At 40.7% G+C, this 23,132-nt stretch overlaps 1 protein-coding gene across 6 annotated transcripts in view; it reads right to left on the bottom strand.

The window, feature by feature from the left end:
* Positions 1 to 13,707: 13,707 nt before the first annotated feature.
* The window catches only part of C2H2orf76 (chromosome 2 C2orf76 homolog), a 105,573-nt gene continuing 96,148 nt past the window's right edge, over positions 13,708 to 23,132 (bottom strand). For 2 of the 6 annotated variants that reach the window (XM_070389344.1, XM_070389348.1), the window contains exons 5-6: positions 21,593 to 21,674; positions 13,708 to 13,912 (exon numbers count right to left, since the gene is read on the bottom strand). In XM_070389344.1, the coding sequence (XP_070245445.1) occupies positions 13,836 to 13,912; positions 21,593 to 21,674 (159 nt within the window). In that variant the 3' untranslated portion in view covers positions 13,708 to 13,835. The remainder of the gene's footprint in view (positions 13,913 to 21,592; positions 21,675 to 23,132) is intronic. The other 4 variants (XM_070389370.1, XM_070389375.1, XM_070389363.1 and 1 more) reach the window with 2 other exon arrangements.

The raw sequence follows: 23,132 nt of genomic DNA, 5'->3' as shown, positions 1-23,132 counted from the left end.
CTCATTCCTATATCCAATAGGCTTCTTAGAATTCTCCTCCTCCTTTTCAGTTACTGTGTTTCATCTTATACTTTGCCAAGCCTCTCATCAATGTCTTAGTCTGGAAGCATCCACCAGCTGCGGTACATGCATTAAAGAGCTGAGTGACATAGACAGCACTGGGAGCTGAAATTAGACACCAATAGAGTCCCCAAAGCTACAAAAAGACACTGTTACTTCAAATCTACTGTCAGGGGTTTCCCTGGTGGTCCAGCGGTTAAGAATCCACCTTGCAAAGCAGGGGACACCAGTTCAATCCCTGGTCCGGGACGACTCAAATGCCGCTCAACTACTGAGCTCTCGTGCCATGCTGCAGCCACTGTGTGCCTCAAGCCTGTGCTCTGCAACGAGAGAAGACACCACAACAAGAAGCCCACACACAGCAATGAAGAGAAGCCCACACTCTCTGCAACGAGAAAAAGCCCCCATGCAGCAACAAATATCCAGCACAGCCAAAAACAAAAAATAGAGAATTTTTTTTTAAAGTTTTAAAATCTACTCTAGGCCCCACTCCCAGCACCAGCTCAGCCCTCTGTCTACACAAAAAGTTCTCTTCTAATGGCCAGACTGAAGCCGAACCATGAAGAGAACCCACAGAGGCAATTCCGTACCATGCCGAATTGGTTTTTAATTCTGTTCACTAACTCAAAATGATGTTTTAAAAATTGTTTTAAATAATTCAGAAACAAACACAGGGGTTTTTGTAAACTGTTAGGGGTTAAAGGCATTGCCTAATCATGTGTGAGAACATTCAGCCTTTAAAAGGGAAGAAAGACACCACCTTGTGCAAAGTAATTTTTATGTCCTTGAGGTGCGAGTCACTCTTTGCTCCCGGAGCTGTGGGCACTGCTTTAAAGCTCAAAAAAAGAGAGCTCCCAAGGCCTTCCACCAAGTAGAATGTTTTCACAAACATCACTGGTTTGGGAAGGAACTGGCTTAAGCATCTAACTTCAGCCGAACAAAGGAAGTCGCACATAATGCAGTATACTTGGAAGCTTTTAACAAAGGATCTATTAAGACTTGTTCGCCACCTCTCGATCCTTACCTTCAAAAAATAATCCTCAACAAATAAGTAGGAGCATTTTCTGAAGCATGAACACCTTACTGGTATTCATTGTAGAAATAAGGAAGATTACAGAGGTGCAACTGACTAAAAGTAGCCATTGGTTTTGTAATCATTAGGCACTGATTTCTAAAACAAATTAAAATTTTAGGCAGTAGAAACCACAGGATCATTTTGAACAGGAGTACAACAAATCATTTACTGGTTGAAGGCTTTGACTTTCTGCTGAAGTACTGCAAGGACGACTTGATAGGTGTACAAACCTACCTTCTGCTGCTGCTGCTAAGCCGCTTCAGTCACATCCGATTCTTTGTGACTCTATGGACTGTAGCCTGCCAGGCTCCTCTGTCCATGGGATTCTCTAGGCAAGAATAGGAGTGAGTTGTCATGCCCTCTTCCAGGGGATCTTTCCAATCCAGGGATCGCACCCGCGCCTCTTCCATCTCCTGCACTGGCAGGTGGGTTCTATACCTCTAGCACCTCCTGGAAAGCCCATCCACTAAGCACAGTCTTTGACAAAGGGCTCAGCCCTCTCTGCCCTGGCAACTCGGAGGCCCAGCGGCCTCTGCTGACACCTGGTGGCAGAAAAGCAGGCAGATGGCGCTGAGTCCACGGAGGATTTCCTTCTACCTGCCCTGCTGCCTGGACTTCTGGTCTGCAGTGGATATTGGCTAAAAGGGCAAGAATGATGTTACATTAGAGGAAGAGCTGCTGTGTAAGATCGTCACATTAATGGCCAGAAATTAATCAGCACCAATAAAGAATCCCAAGCAGGTATCTAGAAAATTCAAATGGCAAAATCTGCTTTTCAAAATTGTTCTTCCCATAGATGAAATTTGTTTGAACAACCTCTGTATCCACCTTTCTGGAATCCATTCATTCTACCAACTCCTGCCCTTATCCCCATTTTAAGCAAGTTATATCCAGAGAATAGAAAAAGAATAGTCCTTATTCTTTTAAAGGGGGCATTTAAATTGTTCTGCTGTTGTCAATTAACTCAATCCTAACTGGGAACAATGCCAACCAGAAGAAAAGGGACAGGTACAAGAAACATTTAACATTGTTAATGGTTAGCTGCATTCAAGGGCAAGGCTCTGCAGGAAAGGGAATAGATGGGAAGATTTCTTGGAAAAAGAAAAATGAATTCTTCACCAGGTCCCAAGAACATTACTGGGCTGTATCATTGGAGCCAACAGGTCAAGAGAAAATTGGCAAGCAGCAGGAAATACTTGTAAAGGCTTGGCTCTACTGCCCAGTGTTTGATGTAGGACAACCCCATTCTCTGTTTAGATTGTCCCTAAATAGGATGAATGGTCTTCTTTGTGAAACAGCCAACATGATAGTTCCTCCCAAAATAGAGTATCTGTATGCCAGGCACTGAGTAGGCCATTTTGCTAAAGCTCAGAGCAATCCTGTGCAGTCAGAATTATTATCCCCCACCCCCGCACCCCCCGCTCCATGTAATGGGAGAAAAGGGGCTTCCCAGCTGGCTCAGTGGGAAAGAATCTGCCTGCCAATGCAGGAGACACAGGTTCGATCCCTGGGTTGGGAAGATCCCCTGGAGAATGAAATGGCAGCACACTTCAGTATTCTTGCCTGGGAAATCCCATAGACAGAGACTGGAGGGCTACAGTCCATGGGGTCACAGGAGTGGGACACAACTTGGCGACTAAACAACAACAGTAGAAGAGACTGAGACCCAGAGAGGCCGAGCGGCTTGCCCAAGGGTACACCTCCGTACTCGTGACGGTGTGTCTGTCCTTCCAACCCAGCGCTGACTTCAGAGCCAATGCTCTTTCCTCCTGCTCACACTTGCTTAAAGCAAACACTGAAAGATAAACAATTCCAATACAGGCAGAAGTGTACCATTTGCTTTTTTCAATTTGTATAATTTTAAATGTCACCACAAGTTCACTTCTAGGTCACTTTTAAAACAAGAAACTTTGCTTTAAGGCAAGTAGGGGAAAAAATACTGCTGTAATTTGTACAGTTGTAGGATCCACTGTGCAGTTTTCTACTCAGCTTTCCAGGGACGGTTCAAACAGAAAGAGATGACAATCTAGGACACCTGTCTTGTCTATTGTGAGTACTCAACACTGTGTTTTTTTCCAGCTGGTAAAAAACCCTCACACGAGGTGCATGATGGCCTCCAGGCACACACAGGGACTGCACAGTGAAGACAGCTGTCAGCTGCACGCACAGGCAGGTGTGACAGCCACCAGGTTCAGACAAATAAACACCAACTGTAACAAGATTTTTAATCTCATTTCCTCAATACCATTTGAAACACATATGACCTAAGGACTGCTGGCCGATTACTACAGGGCCCAGTCTATTAGTATACAAATCTAGATGACTGTCTTCAAGTAAAAAAGTGTCTAGAACTCATCCAATCTACTTCGGGTCTACTTTGCTAAGAGATGAGCTTCAAGAGTCTGTAAAGTTTTAAGATTCAGATATAGTCCCAAAGGCATTCATTCAAGAAATATCTATGCTGGCCTATTGCCAGCACAGTTCTATATAGTGGGGACAGCCTGGTAGCAGACTGACCAGAAACAGATTTTTTAAGAGTAGACAGAGTTAGAAGGGACTTCTAACTTATCCACTGGTGGCGCAGTAAATAAGAATCTGCCTGCCAATGTAAGGGACACAGGATCAATCCCTGATCTGGGAAGATTCCACATGCCTTGGAGCCTCAACTACTGAGCCCATGTGCTGCAATTACTGAAGCCCTTACACCTAGAGCCTGTGCTCCATAACTAGAAAAGCCACTGCAATGAGAAGTCCATCACTGCAACTAAAGAAAGCCCACACAAAGCAACAAAGATCCAGTGCAGCCAAAAATGAATGAATGAATAAAATTATTAAAAAATCAGGAGTCCACAGCATCTAGTTGTCATTTAAAACTGTGAGATGCACGAGGTCATCAAGGGAGTAGAAAGGGAAAGAAGATGAGGAAGGACCAGTAAAGAAAATCAGGATGAGTGGCCAGGGGAGCACCAGAAAGCCGAATGAACACAAGCAGGAGGGTGCCAAGTGAATCTGTACCAAATGCTTCTGATAGGCCCAGTAATTTGAAGCCAAAGCATCATACTCCTTTGGCAAGAGGGAATCCACTGGTGATCCTGACCAGACCCAAGTCAGTACAGTGATGGGGATGAAATCCCAACTAGAGTTCAAGGGAAAATGGGAAGAGAGAAAGTGGGGAAAGGAGAGTATGATTAACTCTGTTAAGGAACTTTGCTGTAAAGGGAAAAGGGGACAACTGTTGTGGGTCAAGATGAGAGACACTACAGCATGTTTATATGTTCATATACTGGTGGGAACGATCTGGGGTACAGGGCAGATGTGACAACACAAGAGAGGGAGAGAGGCCAAGTGCTGTGGTGGTGCTTCAAAGGCAGAAATGGATACACAAGTAGAGGCCAGACTCGAAAGGAGTCTTCTCATTCATCAGTAACTGGCGGGACAGAAGCAGGTTATCTTCTGATGACTTCTATTTTCTCAAGTGAAATAGGAAGCAGTGATAGCAGCTTAAAGTTGGAAAGGAGGTGTTAAAATTGAGGGCCAAGTAGAGTGATGGAACTAGGGAAGCGTAAGAACTGCAGGGCAGCATTAGGAACTCACCTGAGTTTAGCAGTCACAAACCAAACAAAACGGTTTGCCAGCCCACATGTTTTTATCCAGCCAGGCAAACGTGGAGAAGGCAGAGGGTAGAATTTAGCATGGGGACTTGGGAGTTCAGTCGCTAAGTTGTGTCCAACTCTCCACAACCCCATGGACTGCAGCACACCAGGCTTTCCTGTCCTTCACCATCTCCCAGGGCTTGCTCAAACTCACGTCCATTGAATCGGTGATGCCATCCAACTATCTCGCCCTCTGTCACCCCCTTCTCTTCCTGCCTTCAATCTTTTCCATCAGGGCCTTTTCCAATGAGTCAGCTCTTCGCATCAGGTGGCCAAAGTATTGGAGCTTCAGCTTCAGCATCAGTCCTTCCAATGAATACTCAGGGTTGATTTCCTTTAAGGTTGACTGGCTTGATTTCCTTGCTGTCCAAGGGACTCGCAAGAGTCTTCTCCAAAGGACCAGAGAATCTCAGTGGGGTTAGGAGGAAGGACAGTGAAAAGATAGTAGAGTCAATGCTGGTGGCGTCTTGCAAGTCTGAAGAACTGCAGGAGGGGGCACCAGAGGGAAAGAACTGGAAAGACAGTACACAGTGGTTGATGAATGAGAGGCATGATATTGAGAAGTTTTGGACTAGGATGTGATTCAGAGAAGGCAATGGCACCCCACTCCAGTACTCTTGCCTGGAAAATCCTATGGATGGAGGAGCCTGGAAGGCTGCAGTCCAAGCGGTCGCTGAGGGTCGGACACGACTGAGTGACTTCACTTTCACTTTTCACTTTCATGCATTGGAGAAGGAAATGGCAACCCACTCCATTGTTCTTGCCTGGAGAATCCCAGGGACAGGGGAGCCTGGTGGGCTGCCATCTATGGGGTCTCACAGAGTCGGACACGACTGAAGCAACTTAGCAGCAGCAGGACGTGATTAGTGATGATAACTATGGCTCAAGTGTGAACATGAGAGTAAGCAGTTGGCTGAGACAGTCGAGCAGCAAGGCTCCATGGTACTGGAAGGCTTGTCTATACCAAATCATGACAGTAGTAGTACTGGCATGAGCCAAAAGCTGACCTGAGTTTGCAAGGAGTAAGTGGGACTGGTGCTAGGTCCTGCAACAAGGGGTTGGGCAGGCAGGTGATGTACAGTCTGATGGCAGAAAGCACAAAACTGGGGATGATGTGAGGGAGGAAGAGGCAAAGAGGCAATAATGATGAAATTAAATGAGATTCTTGTTTTTCACTAAGTAGGACTGAACAAAGAAAGGAATGCAGATAATAGTCCTTGATCTTTCTCGCTCTCATTTCCCACTAAGTGAGAAATGGGGGGAAGAAGCCCCTACAATCTTGTCTTTATCACTTGCCTTAGTCCTGTTAAAGAATCAGAGCCTCTACTTACTCATGAAAGACAAAAATTGTATTATTTGGGGTGGCATTTTTCCTGTGTATTGAACTTATGAATGAAGCTAAAACCAAAGGCCTGATCTCTAAGGCATTCCCAGCATTCCCCAAACCATATGCCTTCACATATTTCAGGAGTCGAATGACATCACCTGGGACCTGAAATGGATTTTCTCCATCCTAAATCTTGCTGCCTATGAATGACATTATTGACTGAATACTTGTGTGAAGAGCCAGAAGCACAGAAGAGTTGAGGCACTGCTCTCTAGAAAACCCACATCATAAGGCAGCATGACACATATCCTATATGTTTTCTTTTAAGTCATTGCACATTATATAATCCTCTCACTGACTAACAATCAAAAAAGAAATGAGTCTCCAAGGGCTGTTATCCAAGGTCAGTGTTAGTATTATAACCCAAAATGCACATCTGGGAATGGGAGAACTGGTCTCCGGTCTGATTCATTGAAGAAATACGTCTCCCTTGATGGAGAGAAATGACAAAAGCTATGCTCTTCTCTATCATGCTGGAAGTGCTGAGTGAAAGGTCGATAGTGGCCATGAGCTTCACGCAGGAGGTTCAAAGTGAAAGACGGGTATTTTCCAGGCCCTCAGACACCCAAGCCCCCCCATCATGATGGTGGGGTTCAAAATGTTCACCTCAAACCAAGGAATTAACTATAGACTTGCTTCAGTTACCTTTGCTAACTAACCTGATTAACTATGAGAGTGTTTTAAGAGTAAAATAAAAGGAAACTGCCTATAACCAATAAGCAGAGCCCCTCCCCTAACACACATGCATGCCCACACAGTGAAGAAAAAATGAACAAGTCCAGATTCTTGGACTTACTTGTCTTACTTGGACTTTTCTGTGTTCTTGAGATGTGGTTCAGCAGCCTCAGACTCCTCTGGCCACTGCCCCTGCATGCCCGAAGTAAGAAAGCCTCATTTTTCCCTCCCCTCTCCTCCTTAGCAATGAGCAGCAGTTTCCCAAGAGGCCCAGGCCAGGCCAGCTCTCTGGGTGTCCCACATAGGCAAGAGCATCACCACCTCTCCTGCATGTATCTAAAACAGGCAGAAAGAGAAGGGAAATAAAACACCTTTGCTGTGTTAAAAAGCCTCAGACACATAAAACTAGGTGTGGTTATTAAGTGGGGCTAGAGCCTGTGTGTTTGTTTGGCACAAGAAGAGGCAGAAAGTTCTCTTCAACTGAGAATGGCCAAAATGCTTAGAGAAGGGGTGACAATCAACAGAAATGGGACACCACCTCTCAGCCCATGGTTGACAACCTTCATATCATGTTTCTCCACGTGCCCAACACACCTTGTTTTTCAAGAGTGGCAGAACATGGTATCTGAAGCCAGAAGAAACCTGCTCTTTGACCTTCCAGATTTTAGGCCTTGGGCAAGTGGCTTAATACCTGAGTGCATCAGGGTCTGGGGCTCCAAACTGAAGCTGATACGGTTTCACGATTCGTGAGTATCGTAAGACACTCGATGAGCACTTACCCCACACCAGGCCCTGCCTATTGAGTGCCCTGTGGACAGTGTCTCACTTGACACTAAGATCCTGTAAGCTGGGCATCATGACCTCCACTTCACAGATGGAGCTACTCATAGCTCTATCCAACTCGAGGACTTAATATATAAAACACATGCAGTGTCTGGTGCACAGTGATTTTTCAAAAAGAAAATGAGACTTCCAGGACTTCCCTGGTGGTCCAGTGGTTAAGAATCCACCTGCCAATGCAAGGGGCACCAGTGTGATCCCTGGTCTGGGAAGATTCCACATGCCTCAAGGCAAGTAGACTCGTGTGCCAGAACTACTGAGCCCCTGAGCCACAATTACTGAGCCCAAGTACTGCAAATACTGAAGCCTGCTCACCCTAGAGTCTGTGCTTCACAAGAGAAGCCACCGCAATGAGAAGCCTGAGAACTACAACTAGAGAGCATTCCACACTTGCTCCAACTAGAGAAAGCCCACACATGGCATGAAGACCCAGCACAGCCAAAAATAAATAAAGGTTTTAAAAAGAAAGAAAATGAGACTTCTATATATATGAGAGTATTTTACAGTATACTAACAAATATATGGAATTTAGAAAGATGGTAACGATAACCCTGTATGCGAGACAGCAAAAGAGACACAGATGTATAGAACAGTCTTTTGGACTCTGTGGGAGAGGGAGGAGGGGGATGATTTGGGAGAATGGCATTGAAACATGTATAATATCATATATGAAACAAATCGCCAGTCCAGGTTTGATGCATGATACTGGATGCTTGGGGCTGGTCCACTGAGATGACCCAGAGGGATGGTACAGGGAGGGAGCGGGGAGGGAGGTTCAGGATGGGAAACACGTGTACACCCGTGGCGGATTCATGTTGATGTATGGCAAAACCAATACAATATTGTAAAGTAAAAAAAAATAAAAGTAAAAATATTTTCAATTAAAAAATAAAATATTCAAATGATAATGTTTTAAAATGCACACTTAAAAACTGATATATGTGCAGGAAAAAAAAAAAACTGAAGTATGAACACCAAGTCATGCAAAAAGAGACCGCTGAAGGGCATTTTATTTCACCTTAGAGTTGTTTTTAGTTATCTTACTTGGGCTGCGTTGAGTCTCCGCGGCATCTTTGGGGATCTTTCATCACTGTCCACAGACTCCCTAGTTGTGGCACTTGCACGCCATAGTGCACGGGCTCAGTGTCTGCAGCTCACAGGCTTGGTTGCTCCACAGCATGTGAAATTTAAGTTCCTGCACCGGGGATTGAACCCATGCCCCCTGCACTGCAAAGTGGATTCATAACCCCTGAGCCACCAGGAAAGTCCTCTAGAGTTGTTTTTAACAAGCACGTATTACTTGTATAACTCCAAACACATCAAAAAGATCAGAAACATTAAAAAAATACATAGAAAAAATAACCTAGGTGGAATATGCCAAAATATTAATAGCAACTGTCTGATGGGTTCTTTTCCTGCCTCTTTTAATTTCTATACGTGTACTAGTTTTTACTAATTCTTAACACAGATACATTCTCCTTAAATATTACAGATAAAGCCTTTTACCACTTTCATCTCCCAATCCTAGGCCCCTACCACGGGGTAATCAATGTTATCAGTTTGGTGTATGTTCTTTCGTGTATATGTACATATGTGTATACAATGTGTGTATTCATACATACACACGTATATATAACATTATATATATTATCACTTTGTGTCTTTTTAAAACAAATGACATCAGTTTGAGACCCTTTGCAATTTCACCCATCAAGATGTCTCAAAGATTATCAAACATTATTGCTTAGATGTCACTAAGCAATATGAATGGCTGTCATTGTTTCAGATTAAGTAGCAACACACAGTATAGATACACCAAATGTCATTTGCTGCTGCTGCTGCTAAGTTGCTTCAATCGTGTCCGACTCTATGTGACCCCATAGACGGCAGCCCACCAGGCTCCCCCATCCCTGGGATTCTCCAGGCAAGAACACTGGAGTGGGTTGCCATTTCCTTCTCCAATGCATGAAAGTGAAAAGTGAAGTCGCTCAGTCATGTCTGACTCTTCGCAACCCCATGGACTGCAGCCCACCAGGCTCGTCCGTCCATGGGATTTTCCAGGCAAGAGTACTGGAGTGGGGTGCCATCGCCTTCTCCAAAATGTCACTTAGCTACTCTCTACTAACAGCATTTAGTGTTTTTCTACTATAAGTAATTCTGCAGTCAATTCTTTTATAAATGCCTTCTTCTGCAGGCTTTAGAGGGTTTCCTTGAGATTCATTTTAAGAAGTGGAACTGCTAGGTCAAGAGAAGACACACATTTGTTATTTTAACAGACAGTCCATCAAATTGCTTGACTAAGTTGACTGCACACAAATTTATACTCCCGGTGTAGGCACACATCACTGTCAATACTTGCTAACAAAACCTTTAACTTTTTGCCAACTTGATGAATAAAAATGACTGTCTACTGTTTTAATTTCCTTGAATCACAGGATGTGTGTCTTTTCAAATTTTTATAAGCCATATGTTTCCTTTTTTACAAATTTCTTCTGTACAAAATGTATCCATTTTTCTGTTGCAGGTTTGTCCTTTTCCCATTGATTTTTATAAGAGTTCTTCATATATTCTGGAAACTAATCCTCTGTCAACCTTATATGTGCAAGTAGCTTTTCCCAGTCTTTGTCTTTCAATCTGTTTATATTGGCAGAGGGTGGGAGAAGAATCTAGTTTTTCATACCAATACATCAAATTCAGCAAATGATGGCATTTGCACGTTTTGTGTTTTAAAGCCAGCCTTACCCTGAGGTCATAAAAATAATCACTTTTTTTCTAATAAATTCATTTCTTTTTTCATGTTTATTTAGTCCATCTGAAATTTCAGTGAATGGTAGGAAGTAAGGTCCTTAATCATTTTTTTAAGACCTGCTGCTGCTAAGTCGCTTCAGTCCTGTCCGACTCTGTGAGACCCCATAGATGGCAGCCCACCAGGCTCCCCCATCCCTGGGATTCTCCAGGCAAGAACACTGGAGTGGGTTGCCATTTCCTTCTCCAATGCATGATAGTGAAAAGTGAAAGTGAAGTCACTCAGTCGTGTCCGACTCTAGCGACCCCATGGACTACAGCCTACCAGGCTCCTCCGTCCATGGGATTTTCCAGGCAAAAGTACTGGAGTGTAGGCAAGTACTAAATATCCATCTTTTTTCCACTGATTATAAACACCTTTATTATATACTAAGTTTCCATAGACATCAGTCAGTTTCTATTCACTGATGTTTTGGTTTGCTGTATCACAATCAAGCTGTTTTAATTACTTCAGTTTTACAAAGTATTTTGACACGGGGTAGGCAATCCTCCCTACGCCTTGTTTTTACAAATTGATCTTGGCTCTTATACATTTGCTTTTCCAAATGAACCTTAAAATCAATTTGTCAAATCCCAATATAAATACCGAGGTTGCACTAAATTACAGATTAGATATAAATCAACATCTTTACTACATACCAAAGTTTCCATCTATGAATGTGTAGTATTTCTCTACTTAGGTCTCTTATATCTTCTAGTTAACAGTTTTATAGCTTTTGTGCACATTTTAAGCTCATTAAGCACTCAAAGTCTCCTGTTAGTTCTTATAACTTGTCAGTTGATTCTCCCGCAATCATATTACCTGCAAATGTTTTGTCTCCTCCTTTCCAACGCCTGTGGTTCTCACTACTTGTCTTCCGCACTGGCTGCAGTACGAGGCAGGACCATTCTGAATCGTCCTGGTGATAGTGGTCCTCCCCGTCCCGTTCATCTCACAGGGTTGCTAAGCACTCCTCCATTAGTGTGTTTCCTGTGGGTAACCTTCATCAGGTTAGGCAGACTCTGTTCTACTGTTATTCACACATGGCGTTGCACATCATCATACGCTTCTTTCTGGCATCTCTTTAGATAGCACAATTTCCTTCTTCTTTATAGATTTTGCAAACTATGTACAATGGTAAATTTTTATGTTTTAAACCAATCTTTCACTCATGGTAAAAATCCTTCTTAGTCACAATAATATTTTAATTTCTGACTTTTACATCTGTGTTTACAAGTGAGGAAAGGCTATATGCAACTTTCTAATAAGGAAAATAAATATAGGCCAAAACAAAGGATTAGACATACCTACATATTTTTGCATTATTTGTTAAAAAGAAAACATACAGGTAAAGAATGCTTAATTTTTATTAAAAAAGAAAAAAAAGTGTGGGTATACTGAATGTTTGAAAAATAATCAAACTGAATATGCTTTAACTTATTCTTCTACTTACTTAACTCTCTGTTTGGGTTCAGGCTGTCACCATCAATGCAGTCACTTGCTCCAGCAAGAATCTGGAAGAATTAAAGTCTCCTTTCCTCCTTCTTCTACACCTTCCATAACAGCCATTCAGCAAGTTCCAAAGATTCTACCTCATACCTCTCCTAGGAGGCCACAGGATAAAATGGGCAAGGTCAAAAATTTAAGACAGACCTGGCTCCACTCACAGTGTACTGTGTTGCCTTGGGTAAGTTACTACCTGTCTGGGCCCTAATTTCTTCATCTATAAATAGATATGATACTATCAAGACTAAAGAGCTGTGCATGCTAAATCATTTCAGTCATGTCTGACTCTTTTCAACCCCATGGACCACAGCCCACACCAGGCTCCTTTGTCCAGGGGATTCTCTAAGCAAGAATACTAGAATGGGTTGCCATGCCCTCCTCCAGGGGATCTTCCCAATCCAGGGATCAAACCTGTGTCTCTTATGTCTCCTGTACTGGCAGGCAGGTTCTTTACCACTAGTGCCACGCTGGGAAGCCCCTTAAAGAATTGTGGTAAAAATTAAATAACACATGTAGCTACCTAACACAATGCCTGCCATCCAATGCATGACCAAAGGTTAGCAATACTTCAGCAACGTCTCCTCTTCTCCCTCCCCTCTGTTGGGTCCTAGGTTGAGGCCTTCCAACCTTCACCTGGTCTATGACAACTATCTTCTAGTCTTTCTGCCATATGGACGCTGCTGCCAAAGCTTAGTTTCTAATATACAAATCTAATCATGTAATTTACCTGTTTAAATCTTTCCATTGGCTCCCAACTACCTACTAGGTAAAGTTCCAACTCCTCAGCATGACTTATGAGGCCTAGCTACTTTCTGCCCTTACCTTCCTCTACTCCCAGTGCTTTGCCTTTAAACAAAGCAACGTATCTTCTGGCTATGTTAACCAGACTTTCAAGTTTTATTTTTGTTTGTTTGTTTTAGCAGAATAGATTTTCTTATATTAGCCTCACCACAATGAAGCCTTACTAGCAATTTAAGGCTTCATGGAACAATTCTAGAGCCAACTAACCTCTCTCAGAGTTCTGATTAGATACATGCTGGCTGAGAGGGCCCCTTGAATCCACTATTCTTCAGATGCTGGTAGTCAGACATCAAAGTATTATTTTGAAAGAATGTATCATCCATGACTTAGACTTGTTCTCAATGGACAATCTCCTTCCAGAAGTGCAAACTTCCTGCTACCTCCTCTCTCCAAATAAATGAGTTTGATTCTATTATAGTTTGCTCCTGAAGTCAGGAAACATAGCTCAGAAAAACACATTTCGGCAATGTTATTTGTGTGGGCTGTAACATGAAAAGAAAGAAGAAACTCTTATATCAGAAAACATCCCTAAAATATACCCAATTTAATTTCATGTGTGGTGGTGTTTATCACAGTGAGTGAAAAGATGGCATTCATGGTCATAAGAGACTCTTATGGTCATTCATGGTCATAAGAATCCTTGCTAGACAAAGATAGTAACAGGGGCTCTAATTAGAAACTTTAGAGAAAACACAAAATAAAAGAGAATGACCTTGGTCTTATAATCTTTTTTAAAGAATCCAACATGCAAGTCACCAAAATGACCTCTAATTTAGAGAAACAAATTCTAACTAAAGAGCCAACACTCCATGGTGATTTTTGAATAATTATTTCTTTCACTTAAAACCAGATGTTTTTCCCATAAATAAACACATTATTTTACAACAAGAAAGAAAGAAATGAGACCTGCACAGAGAGAACACACCACAGATTTTACCTCAAACGGCAGAGGCTTGGATTAATTTTTTTAAGTTTATTTGTCAATTTCAGAAACTCACTAGTGGAATAAAGAGCTTAATACAAGTATGCAAAAAAGAAAGCTCTGTGAGGTTTTCACCAGGATGAAATGGGATTAGCTTTGTAGTTCTTATAGTCTTCTTCACAGAAGAATGCAATTTCAGTTTCACTGGCTGAAAAAAAAAGAAAAATAGAAAATGGAAAAAAATTTTAATGTAAAACTAGATTTTAAATAAGTATGGAAATCCATATTTCATTGATTCAGTGCTTCCAAGGCCTAAAGTTAGAAAAACAAGTATGGTTTCACATTTCACAAAATCACCAAGAAGTTTTAAGTACGAGAATCTAGAATTCAACCAATTTAAAAGTAAAAAGAAAAATAACCAAAAAAATTAAAAACAAGAGTTAACACATGAATCTGGTTTCCAAGAAATCATAAAATTGTTCATTTATAGTCCTCTTGACAATCCTAGAAATAATAAGCCATTATTTTTTTTTCCAAATGTGTTACTCTGTTCCTGAAGGAGGATGAAAACTCTTTTCTCCCCCCTCTGAAATTAGCCTGTAGGTATAATAATTTAATACTTAGAGGATCAGTAGAATATTTTACAGATCACTTTACATTCTCCCTCATGACCCATCAAAATATGTGTCTGAAGAAGTTAATTTTTTGCCCGCTTATGACTAATTCATGAGGCTTCAACAATATGCAAAGTGAAAGACACAAATTGGCTTCTACCGCAATACCTTCAAATACCTCTAATTATTCACAAGGGATATGGCACAGCTAAAGGACCCACAAAGGTTCAGAGCAGTCACAATTCTTTCAACCTAGCAGGTCAAGGACTCTGTCTTCTAAAACAATAAGTCAGCAACATTATTAATTCAGACTGGAGACAAATCTGATGGAAAGCCTTCCAATTACTAAACATGCAATTCTTTAAGGTGTTGCACCAACAAGTTCCACATTTTTTAAATTAAATCAGAAGTTAATACAGCCTGCTTAGCTTTTACAGAAAGAGCAAAAGGGCCTTCAGAATCTTGACAAGAAAACAGACAAGATTATTTGTAATGAATACTGATCACTCAATTAACATATTCTCTAAAAACAGACAAGTGAAACTCTTCAAGCCAAATAAATAGGATAATCAGGAAGGATGCCAAGGATTACCACTGGTCTCCCAGTTTAAAGCTCTCATCTCTTCATTAGAATTTATCACAGAAGAATGAAATTAAAGAGCTTAGCATAACATTTCATTAAAAATGTTTTTGCTGGTTTTAAGTATACCAAATTTAATGTTTCTCAAACCTAAATTCCTATGGTCTTTACAGAAAATATGGAAATGTTGAAAGAAGAAAATAAAATCACCCAGAGTCTCAGATCCTCATTCCAGCCCTTTTATATATTCAAGATTAAATGAAGGTTAATCTTGATAAAAATCATATTATGAACTCTTGTTACAATAAGCCTGAGTGTGTGTGTGTGTAGGCAAGCAGGGAAAACACAGCAGAAAGAAACTGGGAATTGATGAGAGGGGCTGTATACAAATGCACCCTGGGCAAATAGTAAGTTAATGTACAGTTAAATTTTACAAGAAAATGGCATTTAAATTAACAGCTAAGAGCTCTAGACTAGGAATTAGTAAAAAGTTGAAAAGGGGGCTTCAAAAAATTCAGTATTCAAAGAGAAGATATTCTGAGATCTATCCTTTAAATAAAAAGCTCCTTTTTTGAAGAGAAGCAAGCCCAAAGGTAGACCTACATAATTTGCAAGTGATTCTAATATCCTCCTCCTGATGTTAGGAGAATAAGCAAAAGTCCCCTGTTCTTAAAAATCACAATGCAAGATTTCATACACAATGTGCTATTTACATACAGAACTTTACACAGTGCTTTGCCCACACAGCGCTTTGCTCAATACACACTAACTGTAATTACCATTTTCACTTAACCGCAGTTGACATTTATCTGTACCCCTTTTGAGAAACTAGTACATCTTACGGCTCTTCAGGATACCAATAATGGGTTTAGAATTAAATGAATGTATAGAAAGAACTGACAAAGCATTTCTGTTTTGACACATAAGTTCTCTTGGGTCTAATTAAGTTATAGATCAATCCATTATTTATATACTACAGGCTTAAAAATGAGGTCATCTAAGGTAAAGATTTTATTTTCAGATGAATGAATTTTTTTCAGGAAAACTAGATTGACAAATGGGTTAAATTCAAATGGTCCAGGTTGATAAAAATGTTCACCCTGAACAAATTGGAGAATAACACACAAATTAGGAGTTAGCTGCTTTGAACATTCAAAAGAAAGACATAAGGTGGATTTTAAATTTTAGTAACATTTCTTAAGCAGAAACAGAATATTATGTTTTTTATTAAATCTACATAACCCTATTGAAAATGTCTGAAACAATGATTTCACGTATTTAGACTGAAAATTTACTTGCCAATTACAGTGAAAACAAATTACAAAAGATTTTCAAGACCTCTACATAATCACCCTTTCCTCCATTATCCCAAATTCTATTTAAAATGGCTCCAGAAGAACCCTCAGGAAGTCTACCACATGCTGGTCCCCTAGGGCACCTGATTTTAAATTAAATGTGCTGCAGGCGGCCATGCACGCAGGTGCATAGTGCCCTGGCATGTGAATGGGAAATGAATGTGCATTCTCAAATCCAATAAATATACCACCAGCTCATCCCTTTGTCTTACTAGCAAGTGAAACCAAGTAAGAACTCTCCAAATACATTTGTGGATCATTTTAATACTGACTTTCAAGTTTAATGAAATGAACACAAGCCAGGACATTCAAATGTTGGATATGAAATTAATTATTAAGAATTTTATAATGTTTCCATTATAAAATGCACATATATACACCTTGAATGGGAAAATAATAACTTCAAATTTTTTTAAAAAAGAAGAAAAACCAATTTTAAATGCAAAAATCTCAGGAAAGTTGAGTATAATATACTTAAACTTCTCAACTAACTTATTTCAATAAACCCGTCTATCAACAAGGATTTACTGTATGGCTTCTAAATCCCGAGCCTCATATCAAAGCTGTGTGCAGCACAGCAACTGTCGTCCGAGAAAGAGGCTGAGAAAAGTGTCCTGACTGCAGTACAGACAATTAATGATCAGAGCAGGCTGTAATGTGAATAATAACTCCAGATTATTGGCAAAAAAAAAAAAAATCCAGGAAGGGCAAGGTGTGATTTCTGCAGCAATTTGACACCAAAAGGACAAAGTTTCACTGTCTCGCCTGGGTCCAGGACTCATCCTTGCAAGTTTCACAAAAGTCTAATCTACAAATCATTCAAAACCATGCCCACAGCTGTTATATTTCTAACTTTTTGCCAAAGGAGGTCAACAATCCAACAAGTAGTTCCAAACAACCGTGTGTCTTTTATTTCTTATTTGCTTGAGAATCTGTTTTCAAGCTGGTTGAGAAAGATTTCAAACTATAGTTTGGAGAAAACAAATATAGAAATACATCTGACCTTTGATAGACTGGACACTGTGATCTCCACAACAGCATGCAAAGTGAAAGTGTTAGTCGCTCAGTCGTGTCCGACTCTTTGTGACGCCATGGACTGTAGCCCTGCAGGTTTCTCGGTCATGGAATTCTCCAGACAAGAATATTAGAGTAGGTTGCCATTCCCTTCTCCAGGGGATATTCCTGACCAAGGGATCAAACCCATGTCTCCTGCATCGGCGGGCAGATTCTTTACATCTGAGCTACCAGGGAAGCCCGAGAGGAGAGCAAAAAGGGACGAATCATGTCTGGAAGGTTCCTTCTCATCTTCTTTCTCTGGGATCCCAAATTCCCAGGGCCTGCCACCTATTTTAGAAAGTACCAGATCATCGCTGCTGTGATGTTAACATGAACAGCCAGTTAAACACGCTGTCAAAGCAGGAAAGCATGTATGCCTCAAGATATGACTACCTAAAAGAGGATGGGAAAGGGACTCAAACCTTCAGGAAACACTAATCATATATGATCCTGATAAAGAAGTGGAGCCAAGGAATCCTACAATTTAAGCTGCCTAGCCAAGATCACCGGGAGGGGCCGGGCACCGAGACTGGGTTTCGGTTGTGGGCAGACAATAGAGGAGTGACGCACAAAGTGAAAACAAGCCACAGGGAACTGGGGAATTATTCCAAGACGTGGCCTGATGCGAACTCTTCCCAGAGGTGAGCACTTAGAGTCTGCCAGACTGTGTCTTGTTTTAAAATATTTCCAGTAAAACACAACTGACTTTAGAAGAGTTACCCTATTTCAGTTTCTTTCCTAAACCGGAGACAATTCAAAAGATAGCAATAGTAGAATGCAGCAAAATCAAAGAGATAAAATATAACCCCAAAAATATTTAACATGAAAATTTATTACTTAGGGGAATTAGTCCATAAAACCACAACTGTTAACAACAAGATCTTTAAATTATAAATAACAATTCTAGGTAAGGCCTTCTTCCACAAAACAAATCTTTTTATTGATGTATTTCAGGACTAAATCCACAAGCAAAAACCTCCCCTGACATCGAGCGTAGAATATACAATTGGGATCTGCAATGTAGATAAAAGGCTAGAGAATTTCTTGGTGAGAAAAGAAATCTTCAAACCAGTTTGTTCCCCTAATTTCCCCCCTCACAGTCTTTCTTTTCCTTTCATGATTTTTACAGAAAAGTCATAATGATACATTTGTTACACTGGCCTTATTCCCATGGCAACTGGCTGTGATGGCAGAGTGACAGCTCTACAGCAAGATCAAGTGGTAAGAAGGGAGAAAGCGATGACTTAGAATTTTTCTCCTAAAACCTCTTAAAAACCTAACCAGGCACAGCAGCAAGGGAGGGAAAATTCCCTAGAAAAATCACACATTTCAAGTACTGCTTTTACAACTCTACTCCCACTTAGAGTTTTTTGTTGCTCTCCAGGGGCCATCACCTCCTTCCCCATGAGTAATAACTGTGGCTTGTTCTCAAGGGTACAGAAACACTGCTCTCAGCAACAAAGGGGAACATGCAGAAGAGGGGGTTGCTCCCAACAGGGATGGAAGACACCCTCAACCAGGGCTACAGACTTGCCAGGGCATGAGAACAGTTTGAAGTAACAACCTGAAACCAGTGGAGAACCCATGAAAATGATCTGATTCTGATCGAAGATCTATATGGCCTTAAAACAAGAACGACCAAAAAAAAAAAAAAAAGTGATTTGATTTATACCTTTATAGGTGGTTTGTTATATAAGTCTGAAATTGATGACAATTAAACCAACAACTTGAGATTTTAACAAATTCAAAACATTTGTCAATTGCTTTCTCCAAAATGGTTTCCAAATAAAATGAAGTGTTTTTGAGGGCGTTTACATGCATTGCTCCAGATGCTTTCATATACATTCTTTTACTTCACCCTATGACAACCCTCTGAAATAGGTTTATTATTTCTGTTTCATTTTACAGAAATCGAAGTAGAAGTTCAGAGACTCTAAATGGCTTCCAGAAGGTCACAGATGCAGAGCCATCATTCAAACCAATTTTCCCTAAATTTAGGAGTTGATTCCTTAAAATTGGGCCCTTACTTTATAAGTAATACATGTAAATTATAAAAGAAAGTTTAAATTACAAGAACAACTAGATAAATGGAGAATAAAGAAAAAAACAATTGCTAGCAATGCCACCACCCAGGGAAAGCATTTTTATAATTTTAGTATATGATCTCTTCTTCATATACATATACAGACATATAAATACATACATTTAAAAATAAAAATGGCATCACACAATACATTTTCTATTTCCATTCAATAAAGCTCTACATCAATGAATCTCAAACCAGGAAGGACCACAACCTTGGAGGAGTCACAGAGTTGAGGAAGCATACTTCTGTTGGCTTGGTAATAGATATGACAGAAAATTACTTAGTAAGTTTGAGAAAGTCTTACTGGTAAAATTGATCAACAAAGTTAGAGATAATACACCTTCCCAACAGTAGTACAAGGGAACATCCATTTTCTAACATTCCTTCAGATACAACTACCGTTCTCCGTGTCTGCTAGTCTTAAATTATTGCTTGTCTAAGGTCACCCAGACAGTACGTGGCAGTCAAGCTGCTAACCCAAGCACTCTGACTTCAGCCTCTAATTCTTAATCACTAAAGTAGTAAGCTACATAAAATTTAGTCTCTATTTTCATGTATATTGCTCTCATTACTAACAGGGCTGAACTATTTTTTATGTTAGCTATTTCTTCTATCAGTAGTTTATTTCTCCTTTTAATACTAATTATAAGACCTCTTGATAAAGTCAGGCTTTCTTTGTCATATATGCTGCAAATATTTTTTCACAATTTATTGCTTCTCCTTTAACTCTGTTTATGTGGTCAAATCTATCATTTCTTCCTGCTTTATGGCTTCTGGCTTCAAGGGCATGCTTAGAAAGCTCTTTTCCCCAAGATTATGAAACTACTGACCTACATTTTATCCAAAAACTTTTTTACATTGCAAACATTTAATCTATATAGAATTTATTTTAGAATAAAGACTAAGAGCTTAAGTTTGATTTTCTCAAATGTTTTGGCAATGGGCCCAACAGTTTCTGGCTAATTCATTCTCTTCTCCACTTATTTGAGATGTCAAAATTTTCTCATACCATGAAACTGCTTTTTAGTTGGTTTTTTAATTTTCCAATCTTTTCCATGGAGCTGTCAATTTCTGTATCAATACTGCTGCTGCTGCTAAGTTGCTTCAGTCATGTCCAACTCTGTGAGACCCCATAGACGGCAGCCCACCAGGCTCCCCCGTCCCTGGGATTCTCCAGGCAAGAACACTGGAGTGGGCTGCCATTTCCTTCTCCGAGTCACAATATGGAAAGACATTAAATCTAGCCAAGAGTATAGACTTAGACATAGAAAACAAGTCTGAGATTATATAACATGGCATTCAAAATCCTATCTAAGTTAGAGATGTCAGGAATCCACTTCAACCACATGTGTCATTTTAAAATGAATTCCTGACAGATGTGACAACAATAAAACACCTGTCAAAAAAATGTAAGGATTCCTAACATGGACTTCATGAACCTTAGAGTGTCCCTTGACCAGTGCATATAAAAAATTAGAAAGTAAGTGTGATTTGTGCTGCTTCATTATGTCAGAGGCATAATGCCTTCAACTGCTCACATTTCTCTCGAAACCTTCGCTGTACTACCACATCATCTGAGTATACATGTAAGTAGAATTATAGTGACATCTAATGGTCACAACACATGTCACACAGCATTTCTTTAAAATAAAACTGCATGCATATTCCAAATTGAAAGGTTAAATCAGGCAATTTTTCAACTGCATACCATAGGCCCCTATTTGAAATTCCATGACTTGGTCGGCTCGCAATGATTTGGATAACTATCAGAAACCATGCTGCTTGTTATACAAACAACATCTCACTTCATTATTCCACGATATTTCTACCGGGCCCTTTTCTCTTAAACTATCAGCTCAAATGAAGCTGATATGAGTAAGTAGGTTATTAAGTGAGTAATAACCTGTCAATCACTTAAAATAACCCTCAGCAGAATTCTGAGCATACTTTCTGGAAAGAACTATTTGCATGCTGAACGTTGGGAGAGCAGATATCTACTGCCCTCAGTCAAACGATCTGAATGTACATCATTCTTGTCCTTCCCCTCTGAATAATTATCAGGTAGTGTAAAGAGCACCAAGGGTAGCATTTACTTTGCATTAAGTTATCTAAATATAATCAGCCAGACATCACCATCCAGGCCGGGAAAGACAGTGCCCCTCCAGCTCCGCATGCACACACACACACACTTTCTCACCAATTCCAGCTGCTTTCAGGGTGCTATCTTCTTTTAACAGGAGTCTGTCATCATCTTCCAAACTCAACACAAGTTCATTTGTCTAGAAAGAAAAACAAATCCACTTTTTACCAGTACTTTTATTAGTTTCACATTTGGTGAGATTCCTCAAAGACAAATGAATTGTTACTTTGCGTCACAGCAATAATCCAAGTCACATTTTGTTCCCATCGCTTTAGGGAAAGCAGTGAACATGTACATAGTTGAGTGCTTACTAAACACACGTTACATAAAGCGCTAGGGAGGCAGGGCTAGAACACAAAGCTTTTGTGCTGGAGCTGGGTTAAAATTCAGGTTCCACAAATATCCAGCTGCGTGGTCTCAATATATTACATAGCCTTAGGAAAAAAAAATGTAGGGGTAGCAATGCATCTTCTTATTGCCATGTGGTGAGGATGAACAGAGATGAAGTATATAAAACCCCCAGTGCAATGTCAGTCACATAGGGAGTAGTGTTAGCTGTCAGTGTTCTGTTTCATCATCATCTCATCCTCACAATAACCCAGGAGGATTCAGAGAGGTTAGGACACAGGCTCAGAGGATGTGGTCGGGGGACTAAGGTTCTGTTAGTGGAAACACTGACTGAAACCGCCCACCCTGATCAGGCACGACAGTAACCATTTGCATGATTTTACAACAGAAGATCCTAGTAAGGAAAACAGAACTAACAAGCCACCACCAACTGGAAAAACTTGGGAAAGGTCAAAAGGAGATGCCACATGTCCTACTAATCTCCCAGAATCCTTCTCACTGGAATCCATCTTGGCTGAACAATTCTTGCTCCACCAGGAAGGACCCTGAGTCAGAACGACTGGCCAGAGACAACCCAGAAGCCTATCTCATCACCATAAAACCTGAGACTGCAGGCCACGTGGCAGAGCAGTCCCCCTGGGTTCCCTTACCCTCCTGCTCTTCACCCGGGAGCCCCTTGCCAGTAAAGCCTCTTGCTTTGTCAGCATGGGTGTCTCCTCGGACAATTCATTTCCCAGTCTTAGACAAGAGCTCAGTCTTGGGTCCTGGTAGGAGTCCCTCTTCCTGCAACAGATCCAGTTTTGACCAGTCTGACTTCTGAGAGAAGCGAGCTTGCCTTTCCTTAAAAGCTCACGTATTTAAAAACCCTGCTCCAGCTAACAAACACTTGGTCCCAAGTCCTGTTAACTAACATTTCTCTTTGTGATTCAGGGAGAGTTTGCTCTCCAATGCTACTCACAAATCCACTTAAACATAAATGTTGATCCTGCCTCTAAACAGCAGCTGGTAGTGAGCACTTGCTGGGCACACAGTACCACCTGTCAACCAGAACGCAGTTGTTTAGTACCAGATTATCTTTCCAGAATATGGCTGAGAGAGAGACTCAAAAGAAAGGCCTCTCAGCAGTCAAAAGAGCTGCCCCAGGAGCCACGCTCCACAGCTTTACTCACTAGAAAGAGCACAGGGGCTTAAACGTGCACAGATTAAAAGGGGGGGGGGGACTTTACTGAAAAAATCATTTTAGAATAGG

This window comes from Bos mutus, chromosome 2 (assembly GCF_027580195.1).
Source record: "Bos mutus isolate GX-2022 chromosome 2, NWIPB_WYAK_1.1, whole genome shotgun sequence".
Classification (NCBI taxonomy): Eukaryota; Metazoa; Chordata; class Mammalia; order Artiodactyla; family Bovidae; genus Bos; species Bos mutus.
The sequence above is the reverse complement of the archived record's forward strand: the minus strand, read 5'-3'. Positions and strand labels throughout refer to the sequence as shown.